The sequence below is a fragment of the Aphelocoma coerulescens genome, chromosome 1A, assembly GCF_041296385.1.
Source record: "Aphelocoma coerulescens isolate FSJ_1873_10779 chromosome 1A, UR_Acoe_1.0, whole genome shotgun sequence".
In the NCBI taxonomy this organism is placed as follows: domain Eukaryota; kingdom Metazoa; phylum Chordata; class Aves; order Passeriformes; family Corvidae; genus Aphelocoma; species Aphelocoma coerulescens.
The window spans coordinates 13,717,532-13,738,410 of NC_091014.1; the positions used below are offsets into that span (position 1 = coordinate 13,717,532).

A 20,879-nucleotide genomic window follows, 5' to 3' on the forward strand; every position below is an offset into this window, starting at 1 on the left:
TGTGCCCAGGGCAGCAAAACACCTGAAGCCCCAGCTGAGAAGGTCCCTGTGCAGCTCCTCTTTGGGGCTGCTCCCAGGGCTGGGCGTGCACGGCAGGCAGGGAGCTGACACCAGGGCTTACTGGGGCTCATGTGGGTTTCACCTGACCAAAATGTTTCCCTGGAGAGTCTCATCATCCCATTCCTGCTGCAGGGGACTGCCACCCTGCCAGGTGCAGAGTTCCATCTGCCTCCTCCGGTTCCAGATGTTGGCTGCACGTCAAGCTAAGGGATGCACTTAGCTCCACTTGTTACCTAGAAGTTCTCAGATGAATGCAGTCATTCCAGGAGCATTATTTATTTCATTTGAGGGGAGGGAGGAAGGGAGGAGGCTCATTACAGCCTGGAGATGAACATGTGGCCCAAATGGAGGTGTGTGCAGCAGCTGGAGGCTGGGGATAGTCCCCAGGGAGCCACATCCCAGCGGGGAGGAGTTATTTTTATCTGCAGACAGACAGCTCTCCTCTGGGGACAGCTTTGCCACCATGGGAATCCCGTGGCTCCAAGCTGCAAGGGACAAGGAGCTGCCCTCACCTTCCCACCCAGCCTGCTTCCAGGGGTCCTACGGGAAGCGATGCCACCATCACGTGGCTGTGGGCAGGGATAACTCTATGGATTCAGATTCCTCCCTGGGTGAGGGATAATGTGTGTTAGGCTGAATTGACAATTACAAAAGCAATGCTACTGAAAAGCCAGTCCTGCTCGCTGTTTTTGAAAGCTTTCCAAGGCTGCTCTGCACCTCAAGGTAACAACAGCTTAAGAGGATTATGCTGTTAAAAATGGTAATCAACCATTTAAAAAAGCCATGTTAATTAAGAAAAGAGAATAAGGAGATGAGCGTCAGCTGCATTCTCAGTGATAAAACATTGGTTTTCTGGACAGTCACCATTTGGACACCTATTGAAATGGGAAGTGCAGCACTGAGGAGCTATGAAAGCATTTCTTACAAGCAAAATAAACTTCCCTAGTTCCTCATAGTTTCTCCTTTTTTTTTTTTTTTTTTTAATGCTACTGGGAGGCAATCTAGCTTTCTAATGACATTATATCTAAGTCAGGTTGATGTCAAATAAAAGTCATTGTTGTGTGACATTTTACAGAAGCACAAGGAAATCATGTCCCAGAAGTACTGCAAGTGAAATGATGTTCTGTTATAAAATTTTTCAGATATGTGAGTTAAAATAAAATCATTGCCTTCCCTCCTGATATTAAAAGCCTTAATGATCTAATGCAAATTTGTGGCTGATAAAATTACATTTGCTACCTTCTGAGTTACCATAATTACATTTACCCAATTATCCTGAAGCTCTCATTCAGTCATTAGGTGTTGATTTGTTTATGAAGTCAGCAACTGACAGCTGCTTGTATCTCATTAAAGCCTGTTCATATGTAAATTCCTTGCATAAAACTGAAATTAATTTTCATCAGTGTTAGAAATGTTCAGTTCAAGTACAATACAATTTCAGCGAGCAGGTGCTTACATTTCATTTCTTCAATATAAGTCTCATTCTTGCAGCAGATTTTCTAGCATCCCAAATCTCACATAACATGGGAACCTTGTAAACTCATGCTTGCTAGAAGCAGAACATCTACAGATGTGCAGAAATACCAGCACATCCAGAAAGTTTTACAAGAGAAATAGGTGCTGTTACGAACAATTTTCCAGCTGCATGAGCACAGTGCCACAGCCTGACACTACCCACACGCCCAAGGTGCAAACCCTCAGCTAAGAGCTGTGCATCCAGGGATAAAAGCTCCAGCAACCACAGCAGGGCTGCTCAGGGGTGTGAGGGCATGCCGAGGCTACCAAGGGCCAGAACAAGGCTAATGAGACATTCCCAAGTCCTCGTTTAGGTGGTTTGTTTCCCTGTGCAGTAAGCACAGGACAGGCTGAGTATTTGGCAGCCTTTGTCTTGGACGGCTGAAAGAGAAGGAAGGTCCAGAGACCTCTCCCCCTCACCCCAGTTCTGGGAAGGCAGAAGACCTGGCTCTCCCCCTTGGCACTGTTCTTCCTGGCCATTACTAAGGTTTTGCCTCTGGGTGGTTGTTGCAGTGGATGCAGGTGGGGAAGGGATAGGAGAAGGATCGAGGGCACCCCGAAGAGGAGCCCTACAGAACACATTCACTACCAGCCACCTGGGACAACGCCCTCTGTGTGGCTGGGCTGGCAGTGGAGAGCTGTACATCGAATTGTCACCAATAATGCCCAGGTTTTGGAAAGGTGGAAATTTACCCTCTGCTCACAAGTGAGCTCTAAAACACGTGTTAAAAATGCCCCCGCATTTTCAACCCGAAGGAACTGCTGAGCCCTTAGCCTGCTCCTTGCCAGTGGAAAGGAAGGTTAGAAAGTGGTGAGAGAGAGATGCATGTGGTGTGCTGGATTGTGTTTGGTGGGGAACATGGAGCCACACTTCCTCTTCACCCCGATAACTGCATAGTACAACACAACACAGAAAATGTGCTCTATCAAGAGCAAAGGAATGTTCAGTGGTAATTTGTACTTTAATTACAAACAAAACTCTGCTAACAGACGGGAATCCCTTCAGATACAAGACAGAGTGTGAAATATTTATGATTTGTGCACAGCACAGAACAGGAATATGGCTATTACTTCATCATAATTTCTCCCTGCAGTCTCTTAAATTCAAATGGAATTATTTGCTTCTGTCACCTCATATTCTGAGAAGAATTAGTAAATCCTAAAGAAAAAGAGGCCCACAACATTGGTATCATCATCAAATTGAGTACAGTATATATTTTATAAATGAAATTAGGAATAACAGCCTACTTTAGAGTGTAACCCGAAAAATTGTAGACTCTTTTTAAACTTCTAAGTGCCTACGTGAACCACAGATTTTGTAGATGGTGGCACGTAATGGCATGTAAGATTTAGTACATTATAATCTAACTACAAAGCACTTATTTGTAGACTTACTTGCACCATTTGGTATTATCTGATATGATATGTTCTAAGGATTCAGTATTTGCCTTTGATGTTTTGCCTAGAAATAGGAAATTCTGAATATTGTCTGTACAGTAAAAAGGGCCAGTGTGTTGAAAGAAGGTATCATTGTGGTGTGATTGATGGAAACAGGCTGTGCTGAGACCATGCAGAGTGCAAAAAAATAATGATGAAGGATGGGGAAATACAATGATAACTTAATCTGAGCAAGCTCTCATTGCAATTGCTGTGATGGATTCAGGTCAAACATGATCAAAATGTAACCCTAATTGTAATAATTAAATCCTCAAATGAAGGATGACCTGAAGATTATTGAGATTTATGACAAATTTTTATTTGTATGTTATAATAAAAATTTAAAAATAAACAATGAAAGAAACAATTAGGTTAATAAATAAAAATTTTAGGGCAGGCAAACCAAGTTTGATTACAAGATGAATAGGCTTTCTGAAAATTTTTGTTTCTCTTTTTTTGCAGAAGAGAATGTTATTTTTTAAGACATGCTATAAAAAGAATCAAGAGTTAAAAAATTCCCAGAAATGAATCATTACTTATTGTTTATACAAGGCTTTGGTCTGAAGATGTAAACAATAAGGAATGTGCAAAATAAAAATTAACAATCCAAATCAAGCCTTCCTCCAGTAGGGCATTTATAGACAAGCGCTACTATTTTTGAAAAGTCTGAACTTTATTAGATGAGCCAGAGTATGTATTAAAAACAATCCTAAACAATAGTTTCTGTTGACTTCACCAACATTTCATTCTCTAATTATGTAAGGAATGCCTTTTATGGGAAATACCTGCGACTAGGTCAGCCCTGGCACCTCACCTATTGGCTTGAGTATGACCTGCAGAGACTTGATCTTTGTCATAGCAATTTAGATGAATTATCTGCACCCCCACCAAAAAATTTAAAGAGAGGAAATAACTGCTTACCAAGTCTTCTGTGGTAAAAGAACAGTGATTCTCCTCCACTGAGTAAATTCACTGGAGTGGTAAATACTTGCTGATGTAAACTCCTGACAGCTTGGCATACTGGGAAGACATTCCTTAAAACAAAACATTTCAAAACCACATTTAATATTGAGGAAAAACTGGCAACAGAAACAAGCATCAAACATCCACAGAACCAGGAGCTTGTCTGGGTCCAGATGTTGGAGTGAAAGACCCAGAAGAGAAAAATCCTGACATGATGCAGAGAAATTTCTCAGAAAACTAGTAGTAAAATTGAGGATGGAAGAAAGCCATATGAATTTATTTAAAGACTTTAGCATTAGTGACTGGCAATGTTTTGCTTTCCTCCATGAGGAATGTCTATCTCTTTGTTTTTTACTATTTTCACCCCAGCATCCATCATGGACTATGAAGTAAGGCTACAAGACCACTATGAAGTAAGTCTATGAAAGGGACCTCCAGACTTAAACAGGTCATTTTAGAGACCTACTTGTGAGGCTTTGCCTGGGCATGCTGGCTGGCCCCACACCCTCCATCTGCAGTGGGGAGCAGCAGTAGGAACAGAGAGAGCCACACCAGAGCCCCCAACCTCAGCCTTCTGTGTTGAAGTTGTGTCCATAGGCCCTTCCCAAGCTCTGCAGCTGTATTAGCTTTGACACCTACAGCAGGTGGTGCAAATTCCCCCTTCCAGCTTCTAGGACTATTTCTGCATTTAACTCAGATTCCTGTTGCGTTCTATTCCCCAATTTTTCTTTTCTTTTTTTTATTCAGAAGATATGATCATTGTCACATCTTTTTAATATTAAATATAAATGAAGTCCATTATCCCAGCTTAACTGTTTTCTAGCACTGCCCTTGCAATGTTACTTAATTTTTTGCAATATGCCATTAATTTATTTATATTTTGCCAGAGCAGCACCCAAAAATTTGTGCTATGAGATATTAATAAAGTGCTGGGAAGTTACTACCAACCTGAATGATCTTCTTCTAGCTACCAATTCAGAGAGTCCCTTCTGCCCCTTCCTGCCACAGCACAGCTTCTCCTGATCATCCCCACATGCCCAAGGGTATTTTGCTGGTCACTGCTGTGCTCTCCCCCATGAAGGGTATTGGGCAAGAGAACAGACACCTGCTTATGCAAGTAGCCTACTTTGACTGCTCTCAAACTAATAATAAAGCAGTGACTCTCTACAGAAGTTATGGCAATTGAGAACATTTATATAGTTAAATTATATGGCAATAGTTATGTATTAAATATGAAGAAAGGCAGAATATATTATTTTACAGAGAAATTTATTGCTCAAATATCTTAGAGTATTAAAGGAAGATCTGAGACCTTATTTTGTTGTTTTGGTTTTTTTAAGTAGGTTTTCTAAACGCTTAGTTTCCTTTCCAGCAATTTTCAAACATTTTTTTATTGATTCATCTCCCCTAAATGATCTTAGAAAACAGTATCTGATCAGTGCTTGCAAAGCAAACAAAACTTTCAAACATTTCAATTAATTAGTGTTTTGTTTATTTGCCAGATTATGTCCTTGAAATATACTACATATACTCTTTTATCACAACAACATGGGTGGTGTGAGAAAAACAATTTGGCTGCATGTTCTCTCTGAACTCAGGTCTACGGAGCAGGGAAAGGAGCACTAAAATCTGAAGGCAATTGATCTTCCATAGATGGCAAGCACAAACCCCAAACACCTACTACTAGGAACTTTTCTTGGACACCGTGATGATGCCTGCTAGGTATAAAAGACATGAACAGTGTTTGAAATACATGATTTAGAGCTTTCCTCTGGATCCTCTTTAAGGTAAGAAATCATTACTTGGATTTGCGAAGTTTAAAAATTCATTTATTGCCATTTCTCTATTCTGCCCACCAAATTAAATGTGGCAAAACACAACATGGCAAAGGGTAACCAGGCAAAGTTTAATTGCTCATAGAAGGTGTGGAACCTACAAATCCTTCGGTGAGCCTGCAGAGCAGGCAGGGAAAAGGCAGTAGGACAAGTTCCCTGACACCCTCTGAACCTGCTCAGAGGCAGCCAAAGGACCTTGGTTAGTTGACCCTGAGGCCAGGGAAAGTCCAGCTTTTGATCTAAGAGGGAAAACAAGAGCATGAACCGTGGCCAAATGCACTGCTCACATTTGTGCTGAGACAGCACCGAGCCACCCGGGGAAAGAGCAGCCAACACTGCTATTTGCACTTCGAGCAGAGTGGGGGGAACAGCCGGTCATTACAGTCCTGGACTGTGTTTGAACCAGGGATGGGGGATGAAAGGCTCTGCATTACAATCCCCTGAAGGAATGTGCTTTCCATTTACGAAATGGCTGCACACAAGGGCAGAAAGAATTTCTATCCATTTAAATTCCAGGAAACAGTACATGCATTTTGCTTAGAAAAACAAAGCAATAGCACAGGAAAGATCTCAGCCATTATCCTGTAGCTCTAACTGTGGCCCAATTTTTTTCTCAGCCTTGGTCCATTCCTGTCACAATTTTGTATTTCAGGCTTTCAGATACCTGTCTCCCAAATATTATGAGGAACATTCTAAATACCTCTATTAGTAATTTTGATTACAACTAAGCATTTCTTTATTGAAAAGTGAAAAAGGAAAACATCTTTCTTTGTTTAAAGCCAAAAGTGTATTTCAGACAATCTTTGTATAAAGCAGAGTTTATGGAAGACAAAAGTCCTCACTGCCAGCCTCACCTCCTGAACAAGATGCCATGTGAGGCCATGGTTGGTGGAGTACTCCAGTTTCACCTGGTTGTCCATATGAGGAGTAAAGGCCTGACTGCAGCCCATCACCAAGTTGAACTGTATCATATACGAAGCTCCAATCTGCATAGACTGGGTCTCCACGTAGCGCATGCTAGAGGCTAGCTTTGAATCTCCTGTAAAACTGAGAGATGTAAGGAAAGAATCAGGATCTATCCCCAAAATAATTCAGAAAAGAGCAGTATGAATGGTTCTGGTTTAAATACAGTGGTGTTTCTTTGTTCTGTAGCTTGGCATGTGGGATGAGACCATACACAGAAGAATTTTTTTCCTGGTACTTCTGCAAACTATCAGGAAGGCCTTGATGTATCCCAGGATGTGAAACACTGAATTATTCTGTTAGTTCTTACTATATGCTCTTTGTATTAAGGATCAAGTTAGGATCTAGCGAAGGGCAACATAAGGAAAAAACAACATAAAGTTCATTCCTCTGGAGTGTCCATTGCCTAAAGTCATGACACAATCAGAGATGTAATTTCATTCTAATACCGGGCAGTTAAGATCCACTGAATCTAGTTTAAAATACTCTTATTACAAAGATGGTTAATTTCATTGATTTTCAAGTGATCCTATACACAATGCATTCACTGACTCTTGACTGTGTTTCAGAATTAATCTTCTATTCTCAGCTTCTTTTCTGTAGGATGCACCGATTTAAGATTTATACTTTCCAGTGGATTGGAGAACAATAGCAATGTTTGGAACACACATATACATATATATGTTGCAAGGCACCCAGTTATATATAGTAATACAATTTAGAGTCTGAAATTCCAAGGTTATTTCACTTCAAATGCAGGTTTTTCTTCTATTCAAACGAAAAATGAAACAACCAAATTCAAAACCTCAAATGCAACAGAGGCATAAAGAAGTAGTAGTAACAACTTAAAGTTTGAATCCTGCTCACTAGCCTTCAAAACAGAGTATTTTAATGAAAGTTCACATAGAATGAAAATTGCCTCCCTTTCCTTAATTTGAGATGTTTACTTAGTGTCTTCAGAAGTACTTTAGTCCTTTCAGCTTCAATATTTTCAAGACTATTCTTAAATGTGAACAATTTAGAATAGGGATTGGCTCTTTTTAAAGAAAATCACTGCAAATCATCATGGAAAAAAAGAACTACAGTGGTGATGAAGAGAATAATCTAGTTCAAGGTTGCTCTTACGATTAAGTTACAGTTTATCATCTTAAATAAGAAACCATAATCTTTAAATACAATACAGTAGAACATATTAACTTCTATGTCTGTAAAATTCAAGGTCACAACAAAGTGAGTGTGAGGACTAGGAATACAAGTCAGTGTCACTTAGGACTCTTTTAGTTAATTCACTGACCTATATTGTTTTCTATAGAGTCCTTTCCAGAGAGAGAGCACTTAAGCCATAAATGTCAGCATCCTGCCTTAAAGCTTTAGAAGAAATTGCTGAAAGCTGACATTAGTTTTGTCATTATCAAATTTCTGTTACTTGGCATAAGTTAAGATCCAGGCTGCTTTCTACTCCCTGACCTTACTTTTTGTGACTTGACTTCCTAAAGGATGATCCAGCTCATGATGTTATATGGAACCACCCAGATTTTGTTGATCAGAAGCCCAAAGCGACTGGATGGATACTCCCTTCACTGCGAGGGCACAAGGGCACTGTCACAGACAACTGGACTGGAAGGCAGTAAGTCGTCTTGGAAAACTGTATCTGAACTGTTTGCTCTTTTCAGTCGGTGCTGTCAGTGTTTTTCTTCTCAATAGGAAGGATAATTTCAAGATGAGAAGAGAATACAACATATCAGCAGTCCAGCTGGCAACCTACAGTTTGTGGCTTAGTGGCTAGATCTGAGCATATCTCAGAAGAACTTGTCTGGATAATGCCTGAATTTATTTTTCTTCCAACTTCATCTTCTCCTTTACAAAATGACAAAAAGCCACAAATTTAAAAGCTAAAGCTGATTTGATCTGACATGGGCTGAAGCCCTGTTGGGCAATCTGTGCCAATACAACCAGGCTCTTCAGGTATCAGTCAAACGTGCAGTGTAATCGGTTGAAAGTTATGTGTAGCACTGCTCTGGAAGAGGATTTGGCATTGCACACAAAAACCTGGGCACGGCACAGCACATCACAGTTACCTAAAGCTTATCTGGACAGAATAAAGGAGTTGAAACTCAACAGTTTGATGAAATATCTGCTCAGAAGCTGTCTTCCCAAAGTAATAGAAGACAAGTGAAGGACTTGTAGTCAAAATAGCTGTGAAGAATTAAATGTTTTTTGCCCTTGTCTTCAAAAAAATTCCCTTTATTCATTACTACTAGAATAAAAGGAGAAAAAAAGTCTTAAACTCTAATATTTTCTTTCTGATAGCATTCAGGTCATTATTAAAATATTTTAAATTTAGTATTAATTTTAATTTAATAGTTTAGCCATACTGTACACAGTATATTAAGTAAGTTTATTTAGTAAGTAAGTTAAAAAGTCAAAGCAGCTCTTTAAAATGCATATAAAAGAAATGTGAAAAAGGAAGCTAGTGTTGAGATGTGGACATATGTGATGCTCTCTAAGAAGCCCTTTTAAGGGGAGGAAATCACATTACAGGTACACAAAGTCCTTTATCATCCACATTTTGCCTCCAGCTAGACACAAGCAGCATTAAAGATGTGGGCTCCACCTTACTTGCCACTTTGCTCTCCAGATCTCTCATGTATGTGGTTAGGGGTATGGTCTTTTGCTGGAATACCAAATGCTTTCTTTGTTCTGGGAGCCACACAGCTGGAATACCTTTTCAGATTTTGTAAAAGATGAAGTAATGTCCCTGGCGTAAAAATAGTTAACTAAAAAATCTTCAGAAATGAGAATGCAGAGGCTTCATTTTTGTATAAATATGTTGCTGTGAGTGGGTTTCTGGCACGTATATAATTAGACCTGCAGAGGCACAGGAACACAATACCCATAGGTGCCCTCAGAACAATCACTCTCCCTCCAAGCACTGCCAACTAATTGGTACTTCTGGGAATGGTATCACAGACAATGTCAGCCAACCTGCATTGCTCCAAACTGCTCTGAGATCCCCAGAGTTACCATATTTTCAAGCCTGATACTTTTAGGAATACTGAAAAGCCACATGGATGCAGCTTGTTTTGTAAAGTTGCATTGACTGAAAATATTGACTCAATGGTCCAACGCTTGCACCAGATGCAGCTTTGCTTCCATCAAAGGCAGGGGATGTTTGTGCCTTTTTACATCTCATCATACCTACTTTGCTAAATAATCCCTAAATGTATTAACATCATTAATATAATTAAGTCTATTACCTGAAAGAAACTTTCTGCATGTTACAGAGTAACAATTACTCTAAATGACAAAACACTTAAGACACTGGTAAACTACCAAGATGATGTAGGACCACTGTATGACATTGCTCCATAAAGATGGTTCATGACAAGGCAGGTTTGCAGTCTTCTCCCAGGCTTCTCCAGGGACAGTGGGACACGCTATCATTTGCTACACTGAGTTAAATCATAATGCTGTCATCTGACTGAAGACAGTTTATTTATATAAAGCTATTTTATTTGTGTCCAGATGAATATATATATATATTCATCATATATATAGATATATATATATAAAGTGTATATATCCCTATCAATATTTAAATGAATTTCAGCAAGTGGCTGTATATAGCCTGTAATACTTCAGAGGCATTTGGTTCAAAACTTTGCCTGAAAATGAGCATTTTGGAGAAGTGATGAATTAATGTACATCATCAAACACTTCATTTTAAAAGTGTTCTGGAGTCCTTTCAGTACAACCAATACACTTGATGTAATAAAGTTTAAGATCCATTCTGAAACCAAATGTTGATGATGACAATCAAATAAAATGACTGTTTAGACATAGACCATGAAAAGTACTCAAAAATCACCTTTGATCAAAACATGTTTATCAACAAACTAAAAAACTTTTTTTTTTTTTTTTTAATGAAGCCAGACATGCAAAAGAACAGACCGTCTCTTAAAAAAAAATTAAAATCTCCCTCCTCAGTTTTTTCCAACTTTAAGGATAAATGTTTCAGGTTTACAGGTTTTAAAGCAGAAATGGAGGCCTAACAGACAATTAAAAGCAATTCTGTGAAAATGGGCCTGGGGATGACACCCTGTAAAATGATTGATAACATATTTCCCATAGTTATACTAATGAAAAAGCTGTTGTCAGACTGTTCTCAAGAGGATGGTGTCAGTGCTACTGCAAGATCTGATTGTGAGTTAGAAACTCATGAGTTAGAAAATGAGAACCAAATGGACTCACAGCTGGGAAAACCCAACAATAATTAATTTAACTAGCAACCATTTGTACAGACTTTGTGTAAGTTTAAAAATTTCCCTTGAGAGAAGCAAGGTCAGTGAAGGATAGAGTTCATGTTTTCCAGTCATAATGAAAAATACTTAGACAGAGTGAGGAAGGCTTTGATTCCTTATTTGATGCATGTTTCTAATATGAATGAGCACTACAAATCCTAGTCCGTCTCCATATGGGATGGAGAATTTAGCTTAGCGTTTATTATTTTGATTCTGATTTAGAGTCATGGGAGGAAAATAGAGAAACCTCTGCTATCTGAAATTATCTGCCCTTCTCCCCATGATAAACTGGTCTTAAAAGTACAGAGTGAAAACAGTGTCATTAAAGGGCTTTCATTCCAACTCTTTGATGAGGGAGATACAAACAGTTTGAGCCCTAACATGTTGTCTCATTTTAATGAGCAGTGAGTACTTTCCTTGTCCTTATTAAAGTGGTTAATGGTGCTTCTGCTGCCTCATTATCAGTGCTAGGACACATTCGGTGTTGCTCCTACTGCTAAGCCAACTCCTTTTAGTTTGACAGATGATCAGAAAGTCAAATCAGATTGCTCAGAGATACCTGTTAATAAAATTCCAACAGTGTTTCTCTGACTGTCCATGGGGACACTAAAATTATTTTATTTTCTTCAGGTTTTCTGTAATTACTGTGATTGTACTTTCTCCAAAGAAATATATCTATGCCAATTAAAACTATACTGGGTTTATAGGTTGATCAGACTAGCATGAAACTGTTATTTGGTTTTAATCAAAACACACAGATTAAATTGAGCTTCCCTTGTATTAATTCTAAATATTACACTCAAGTGCTCCAGAATCTTTTTTGTGAAGCATGTTAATATTTTAGTAAAAAAGCTTATTTTTATGCAATCCTAACAATTTATTTTTCCTTTTTTTCCCCTTTCTCTTGCCTTTATTTTCATTGAGGCATGTGATGTTTTCTTGCTTTTGTTTCCAAATATGCAACACATTTGAGGCATAATTATAATATGTCATAATGCTGATCACAGTGTAAATGACTAAGTGTATAAAATACCAGACAAAACAACTACAAATGGCTAATGTCATTCTGCCTGTATTCTGCTGCCTTTCCTTTCTGGATACAATATAATGGCTATGTACAGTGGTCTGAACATCACTTACAAAATGTTCAGAGCCTGTACTTAAGGCGTTATTTAATTACCTGTGTATCCATATTACCCTGCCTGGATTTTAGGTGAAGGTTATGAAAAATTTCTGATTTTTTTTCTGTTAGGATATTCTTTAAATATTTCATGGAAAAAGCATGCTACATTCAATGTTCCCATCAAACATAAGTCTATGCAATGAGGTGAAAAACCTACTGCTAATTGCAATAAGATTAGTGACTGTATTTTTGTCCATAATGTGAGGATGAGACACAATCACTCTGAATAGCTGCCAGAAAGATGCATTTGCAGCAGTCACTTGATCCTTAGCAGGATAAATAAACAAGGAAAACAAAAGTAGAACAGAAAAGAATACATGTTTCTCACCAGAGAGTCCAGTCATGCTCACAGTAGGGCTGAACATTTCCCAAGTAGAATCCCAGAGACTGTGTGACTTCAACTAGGTTGGTGAAGTCCAGACTGATGCTGTTGAAAAGCACAGAGGTCATGATGATTTCATCAATTGCCCACACATCTTCTCCTTGTGAGGAGTGATATGGCTGCCACCATCTGAACTGAATGCCAATCTGCCTCGCATCTTCAGGCAGCTCCACTGAAATTATTCTGGAAGACAAAAAAAGTTATTATTGCCAGTTTTTGCTGTTTGTAGTAATTCCATGGGGATGTACTTTAGGGTAATTTTTCCTTACTGACCTTAAAAATAATGGAATAAATTCAGCCCACAAATACTGTAGCATCTGCTGGTATAGCTGCTACCAGTGACAGGGACAGGGGAATTGTTAGTTCTCTGGGTAATCAGTTCAGTTACCGAAAACCAGTCATGTGCAAAAGCAACCAGAAAGAATTTCTACCAAATTTGTAAATTTTGCTTCCACTGTGGAGCTCTCAGTAAATTTAAAGGTGTAAATTAGTAAAGGAATGGTCAGCTGACAAGGATTTAAGAATTCCAGTTCCACTTTGTGAGACTCAGCGGGTTTTATCCTGATCTGAAGATACGCATCCTGTAAACATCTGCACTAGTTCCTACACAGCATTGACGACATTCTAACAGTGCTCTTGTCCTAGAAGAACCTACCCCTGTAAATTGCCATAATCAAATGGAAAAGGTTCATCTTGACAGATAGTGTGATTATGTGTAGTCTTTTTAAGCACTTCCTTTTTGTAGCTGCATAGAGATACAACTGGAGGTGAGTCCCAGGTGCTTCTGGTATGCAAGGTCACCCGATTTGTCATGGCAGCTATGTCAACACACCTAGAATTGACAAACTGCAAAGAAAATTAAGAGTATTATCTAATTTCCAGGAGCAATTTTCATACACTGCAGCAGGGAGTATGCATTAATTGCCACAGCAATGACACCACCTTGAAAGCTCCATAAATCACTAAGACCATGGTACCCCACACAGCCATGTCAACTGTGAGACAGACTGGCAACAGGGACATGTGTCTCCATTGGGGTACAATTACTTGCTGGCAAAAGGGTTTCCAGCAAGCTCATAATGTAGCTGATATTTTTCTTTCTCTCTTAGAGGAAATGTGAATAAAATGATAAATCAGGTAAACTGGAAGCATCTTTTTATACTCTAGCATCAATTTTTTTTCAGAATTAAGGCTTTCTAAGCTGCCTGTTGTAATGTTTTGCTCTCTGCATATGAAAGGATCTTGTGCCTGTGGTGCTCTTAGTGCAAAAGCCACACTCCTAAAAATGACTTGCTAGAACATCTTTGTAAAGAGTAGATTTATAATACTGTTGTTTAGTGTCACATTCATTTTAAAGAAGAATACATTAATCCATTAACCAGAAAAAATCAAATAGCTTGTCTAAACAAGTGGGAAGCACTCAAAAAGTCTTGCCAGGCATTTCTAGCAGCTGCTTTCTGCCATCCATAGACTGGAGAGAGAAGTGTGGAGGGACAGCCAGAGGTGACATGCCCGTGTCCCTGTAGCACGGGACGAGCACAGTACACACTTTATGGATGATGGATACATTTCCTTTACACTCAAATAAACATGTTTAAATGACTTTGTACCCACCTAAGAGAAAGACCAAGCCCCACTGCTCTCTGGCACATGACTAAACCACAAGGGCTTCTTTTCTACCAAGGATTCCCTCATAAGAAGCAACTCTATAACCTTTTGGGTAAATTTTTTTAAGGCACAAATTGTAAGAAATTTGTAGTGATGCTAAAAGGAAACATGTTTTTCTGCCATGCTTCAGGGGCATGAACCTGAGGAATGCTGGTATCCTGGCTGGGAGGAGCACTGTATCCAGTGGGCACTGTGAAGCACCTGGCACTTGTGTGAGCTAATGCTCTGCCATAATCCAGGGCATATTTCTCTGCTGGTGGCTGCCTCTGATGCTTGTATCTTCCCTTTCACTCTTACCTCTCATAAACTTGCCCACGTGGACACTAATTCTCGCTGACAGTAATATACAGAAAATCCTAAATCATGACATACACCACTGATATATATCAGATGTTAAAATATTTAACACATGTTAAAATAGATTCCCCATCCCAGGGGAGTAAGCTAACACAATTTAAAAACGTAGGTGTAAACCACCATGTATGGCACATATGTTAGTATGCAGAACCTGACTACACCTCCAGTTGTAACAACTTCTCCTATCTGGCTTTAATTTGTTGAAGATAGATGGAGAGGGAGGGGGATTCCTGCTAATGACTTTCCTGCTGCAGAGAAGAAAAGTGTTCCTACTTACATTACCAGCCACCATTAGATTTCTTAAAAACCAGCTGGGAGACCTTTGCTCTGATCTCATTCTTTCAAGCTATGTGCATACCTAATATTGAAAAGCCACCGCTGCTCTGCTCAGAAGAAAAATGCAGCTGTCAAATGTTAGCAGATTAAATGCACCTTTCCAGAAGAACATTAAATGTGTAATTATTTTTTTGTATGACTGAAGATTAATTAAATTCGTGGATACAGACTGATTGCCAAACTTTGCAGCAGTCCATCCATGTTACTAAAAATGCTGATATTTTCAGACAACATAATATGAAAAGGTGAAGCTTTCTTCATCATTATTGCCAGCATTAGCTTCAGGTTTGTATGTCTGTCATTTTTCTATCTACCCAGAGTGGATTGAATATCTATCTTTCTATCTATCTATCTATCTATCTATCTATCTATCTATCTATCTATCTATCTAATCTCCCATGGCAAAATCTCTCTAACTTGTGTATATTGTACTTTGCTCTGTACCTTGTCAGAACAACAGGAATTGTGTTTCATACCTAACATCAAAAAGCAAAAAAAGTCCCTGGCATCTATGTAATTTATTACATTTATATCTTTAACTTCATTAAAATCAGTCACCAGGATATGTATTTTCCTTTTTGTTATAAAAATTTCATAGTGCTATATATTAAAAACCTTTAGGGAAATATAACTCCTACAGATGTAATCTTGAATCTAAGAATTAGAAACAGGGCCATATAAAATATATATGTGACTATAATAAAGGCAGGCAAAGGAAACTTTGAAGAAGAGTTATAAGTGTTCCAGTCTGTAGCATCTTTCCTTTGGAAACATTTAGAACTTCAAAAATTAAAGTCTACAACACATTTCTACCAAATACAGCCCTCCTCTCAGATTTTTGACTATTTCTTACAGCTTCCAGGAAATAATTTTAATGCTGCAAGGTTTTTTTTTTTTTTTTCCATTAGGACATTCTTAATCACAGTTTGTATATTACAGTTGCGTACTGAGTTACTGACAAGATTTGGAAATCTAATTTTTTTTAAAAAAAGTGCTCATCTGAGCTCAATAAATATAAATAATGAAAGTTATGTGTACTTAAAGTGACTTGCAGGCTATTTACAGTCCCACCCCTGGGGCTGACTCAGATGTTTTGCCTGAATTCGGTAGAGAAGAAGACACAGGGCAATAGCCAGGTCAAAGCTACCCTTGGGCAGGAAATGGACCTGCTGGAATGAGTCCAGTGCTGCCACTGTCAGTTCTGCCTCTTCTGGGCCCCCTTGCAGAGCATCTCCTTTAATTGGCACTTACTGGCTTTGCTGCAGCACCCTGTGAAGGTGGATGCTGCCAGCTTTGAGTGGGTTTGCATAGATCCAGACCAGACTGTTCTGGGCTTTTGGTACAGCTGTGTTCATTGTGCAATGCAAAATCAGGAGTTGCATTGCTCTACTAAATTTTGTGGATGGTATCACATCGTAACAGTAAGGAAACACCTTCTCTAAATACAAAAGAGACATTCCTCTCTGATCTGACACCAAACATAGGTGCTGCTAGATAAGATGAGCTCTTTGTTCAACTTCTTTTTGATTTGTGCAGGCAGTCACCAGAAGGTTCTCCCAGAGCACCAAGCCCAGCCCAGGGCAGAGGCACAGCCATGAAGTCATGCAATTGCCTTCAGAGTGGGAGCAGGCACAGCTTCCCTGCTGACCTCAGAGATCCTCATGATCAGATTTTGCCTCAGCTGTCCTGTGCTGCCTGCAAACTCCTAATCCCAGAGGATGGTGTAGTGAGGGTATATCTATGGCTTCAAAGTTACAAATAATTTATGTTAATTTTTCTTTACAAGTGGCTGCTTCCATGGGAAGAGACATGCCCCTACTTCCCACAAGCACACTCCTATCCCTCATTCCGCACTGCCTCAGCTTGTTCTGTTGTATCACCTGAGACTTGAAAGCCATTAAACCCATGTGCTCATTTTTATAGAATGACAAAATGGGAAGTGCCTAGAACAGCTGCAAAATTTTAAAGAAAGGTGGTAACTTTCAGTGTGCAATAAAAACTCTTCATTCCCTCTTGCACCACGTACTCAGTCTCCGCATTGCAGTGACCACCACAACCAGCATAACTGCATGTAAATAACACTCTTCGTAATATTTGTGCACGTACCTTGGCTCGTGGTAGTTGAGATAAGAGTAGTGTTCCAGCAGTTTCCAGGTAATCCCGTTGTCATAGGAGTAGTGCAGCAGCACTCCTTCCCCGGGCTGGTCAGGCGCTTTGCAGGTGCTCAGCACTGACTTGCTGCCCAGGCGTAGTGTGAACTGCAGGAACCTGCATCAGAATTACAGAAATATTTGCAGGGTATCATTTTCATAGTGGGTATTTTGTTGCTTTTTGTTTTGGTTTGGTTTGGTTTGTTTTTTTCCCCTAACCAGGTTGTTTTTAGATCTTCCTAATCTAGGCAAATTTTGATAAGTATCTGTTATGGGCTTTTGTACGTGTGATTTGTTTTTATTGTCAAGTAATGCAATGTGGCACATATAGTTAAAAAAATGCCAATCACTACTGCATTTAATTATTTATTAGGCACTGAAGGGGAGGGAGAGATAGTGAATGGATCTAATCAGTTGCCACAAGCTGTCAAATAAACACAACCTTATAAATAATTAATTAGCACTTGGCTTTGACACTCAGGTTTGATATTAACATTTCATATTTTCCATCCAAGCTGTACAATAACTTCCCTCCAGTCTGTTTTGGACTGTTGTTTACAAAGCAGAAGGAAAAAAGGCAAGGCTATGAAATCACCCTTAAAACATGGAACTAGGAGTTTTTTAAAGGCTTTTTTACCTGCTAAAACAACTGGCTTAATAATACACAAGGCTGTAGCTGTAAGGGGAGGGGCTCCCCAATTTCTTTGCCTCACACTGCTCCTCATTCCCTCTCACCTGGACTGGGAGCTGTCCAGGAAGGAAGTGATAAGCTGGCGTCTTCCATCCTTGTTGAAGACCAGGGCCTTGCCGCTGGCCAGGACCCCGCAGTCAAAGCTGACCTCGGCTCCGCGGATGGAGTAAAAGCTGTGGTAGGAGGAGAGGCGGGAGCTGGCGAAGCTCTCGGAGATGAACATGGGAAAGGTCTGTGACGCCGTCTCACACGCTGGCCCTGAGAAGCCGGGGTCGCATCTGCAGGTGAGGAAGGGTGAAAAGCACAACTGGGGACCCATCTTTGGCTGCGGCTGGTTGTCAGCCAACATGGTGGCTGCAGGTGTTCATAAACTGAGGATACCCACAAGGTCCCTCTCAAATCTAATGCCCAAGAATCTCTCTGAACTTTACTTAGGTAAAGTGCATAGCCAATATTTCCTGTTAGTTAGTATTTACTTTTTAAATTAAAAAAAATATGTATTTATGAGCACCCCATGAATCTACACATAACACAGTACAGAAATACTTTTATTAATTTTTGGAAAAAAAACCCTGGTGACATAATTACAGCTGTTCATATGTAAAATGACAAATTTGCTTTTATCTGTAGCATACTAGATGTAATTACAAGAAATTAAGTTACAGAAGAGAATGCCTCGTGGGTCACACTCTTGTTAATACCTAAATGTAGTTACACCAATATTTAGAATGTGCATACTGCTTTTGAGTAAGTACCTTTTTATTTTTTAGAGTGGAACCCTTCTAACAAGCCAGACTATCAGAAAAAAGTGGAGTGCTGATCTTCTGTCCTTGAAGTATATTAGGTTATGGAATATTAGAACTATTAAAATTGTAATTCTTTCCCAACATTTAATACAAAAGTGATAAAGTGACGAATCACTTCTAAAACCAGTATAAAGTATGCATCACTGACATTTCAGTGTGCTCTGTAGCACATTTTAAGGTGAACTGGAAGTTAGACACTATACCTAAAGAAAATCATAAAAAAAAGTATTAAACATGCTGCTGTTTAGAAAGATTTATCTTTAGCTTTCCAGTGAGCTTTATGAATTCTGAGGGTTATGCTAGTTTTATATTTAGTCATCTAAAAGAGCAAGGACTGAAATGAAAATCACTTCAACTTTCACACCACCAAGTGAACTATGTGACAGAAATTGAACATGTGTACTGAATTATAACACTTACTTGCAACCATTTCTAGTACACTGTCCTCGCCCTGAGCAGAATTTGAGGCAAGATGGGCCAATATAAACTGCAGAGAAGAGAAATCAGTTAAATGGAGGGTTATGCTACGTGATCAACAGAATATGATGAATACAAGAAAGAATACAGATCTGATCATACAGTTACTGTATTTCTCTTAATCCCATTACCCGGAAAAGGTCTGTGAAAGGATAGAATGTATTTGACAGTGTCAAGGATAGTCAGGCATAATTTATTATCTAATGTGTCATGTCTATCTCTGGCTCAAGACACTAGTACTGTTTTAATTACCAAGCCTGTGAATGAGATCAAATAATTTTGTAGGCATTGACCTTTTTCTTCATTTTTCATTGACATTCCTTTCAGCTTAGTTTGGAGATGCAATCCAATCTATGTATTGGTTGTGTCACTGCTTCTCTCATTGAAATCTACATCCTTTACTTTACTGGGGAATAAGAACCTGCCCTGGTATGTCTTAAGTAACTATTAATTATCATACTCTTTCACTCATTCTTTTAAATGGAACAAAACTCCACATCCTATGTGCTCAAAAATACACCAGACTTGTTTTACTCTTTTCTTCATTTTCCTCCAATGATTTCTAATCAACAGTGTTGATATTTTGTGAAAAATACGAAGGATGGAAAGATGATCAAATCTCAGTATAATCTCTTGCACTACAATAAAGAAAAGTCATAAGTTGTGGGCAGTATCATTTCAATACAACATGCTAAAAGGCCTTAACCATGTACAACGTCATATTCTCTGTTGAAGAATGCCTATTACTTGGAATTATCCACTTGCATCGTGACATTGGGAAGAAATAGCCACCAGTTTGAAATATTCCATAAGAAGCAGTACTTTTTCCTTTTCCTAGTTTTATAATGTTGCCCATCAAAGCAGGGTGTCAGCTCTCCCCAGCAGACACACTCTAAATCCTTGTTAGCTGCTCCCTATTACTTAGTCCTCATCAGATTTCATGTGATTTCTAGATTTTCTCACTTCTCAGGGTGCAAAAATTCTGTTCTGTCTGTTTGATTTATTTGTGTCTTTTGAGGTCTTTTTGAGGGGGTGGTAAAAGTAGAAGGGTTAAAGATGTAATGATGTCATTCAAAATGAAAAAACTTTACGGAAATTGGCATTTTTCCAGAGTTTCTAAAAGATGGCCAGATTCCAGATTTCATTTAAAACTTAATTCACATAGGAAACAGTTGTGAAGCTAAAAGTCAGAGTGCCAAATCTTTGAAAATTTTCCTCTCTTCAAGAATTTGCAAGGCTTGCCAATATTTATGAGTTTTTCCCTACAATACAGTGTAAAGCTTCAGTGTCACAAGTATTTAACAAAGGAGGCATTCAAAACCTCTGAAATACATCTGTAAGACTGCATTCCTTTATCATGGTTCTGCACCTCAAATTCAGAGCAGGCACCTTCTAGCCAGATTTTTTGAGATGGTGCACAAAGGAGCATGCAGCATCCTTTCATGGAGTTGTACTTTGTTCTATAAGCAAAGGTTGTGCAGATAAATGAACTGTCAAATGATTTTCAAAATCTTGTTTTATTCTATTGTAAGGAATTTGTATCCTTGGACTGATTTCATCTTGCTGTGGTTTCTGTGAACCCCTCGTGAGGGTCTCCAACACTTAGAGTCTGCATTTCGTTAGATAGCAACTCATCTTTGCAGATACTCACAGACCTCTTATGCTTATACACCTATTTTTTCCCTTAATTTTACTTTCTTTTTGATGTATATCATATCCCTAAAGAGAAGCATTAATACCATATCCAGAATGTCA

The 20,879-nt window shown here is 38.9% G+C and overlaps 1 protein-coding gene and 1 long non-coding RNA gene across 4 annotated transcripts in view; one reads left to right on the top strand and one right to left on the bottom strand.

Moving 5' to 3' along the window:
• RELN (reelin) overlaps positions 1 to 20,879 on the bottom strand; it is a 276,304-nt gene that overhangs the window by 79,546 nt on the left and 175,879 nt on the right. For all 3 annotated transcript variants that reach the window (XM_068994382.1, XM_068994372.1, XM_068994390.1), the window contains exons 17-22: positions 19,068 to 19,134; positions 17,886 to 18,119; positions 17,107 to 17,268; positions 12,586 to 12,822; positions 6,665 to 6,857; positions 3,934 to 4,046 (exon numbers count right to left, since the gene is read on the bottom strand). In XM_068994382.1, coding sequence (XP_068850483.1) covers positions 3,934 to 4,046; positions 6,665 to 6,857; positions 12,586 to 12,822; positions 17,107 to 17,268; positions 17,886 to 18,119; positions 19,068 to 19,134 — 1,006 coding nt within the window. The remainder of the gene's footprint in view (positions 1 to 3,933; positions 4,047 to 6,664; positions 6,858 to 12,585; positions 12,823 to 17,106; positions 17,269 to 17,885; positions 18,120 to 19,067; positions 19,135 to 20,879) is intronic.
• Positions 5,584 to 8,661, top strand: LOC138098136 (uncharacterized). Its single transcript, XR_011146547.1, has 3 exons — positions 5,584 to 5,762; positions 8,270 to 8,400; positions 8,478 to 8,661. It is a non-coding gene; the product is annotated as an uncharacterized lncRNA (long non-coding RNA).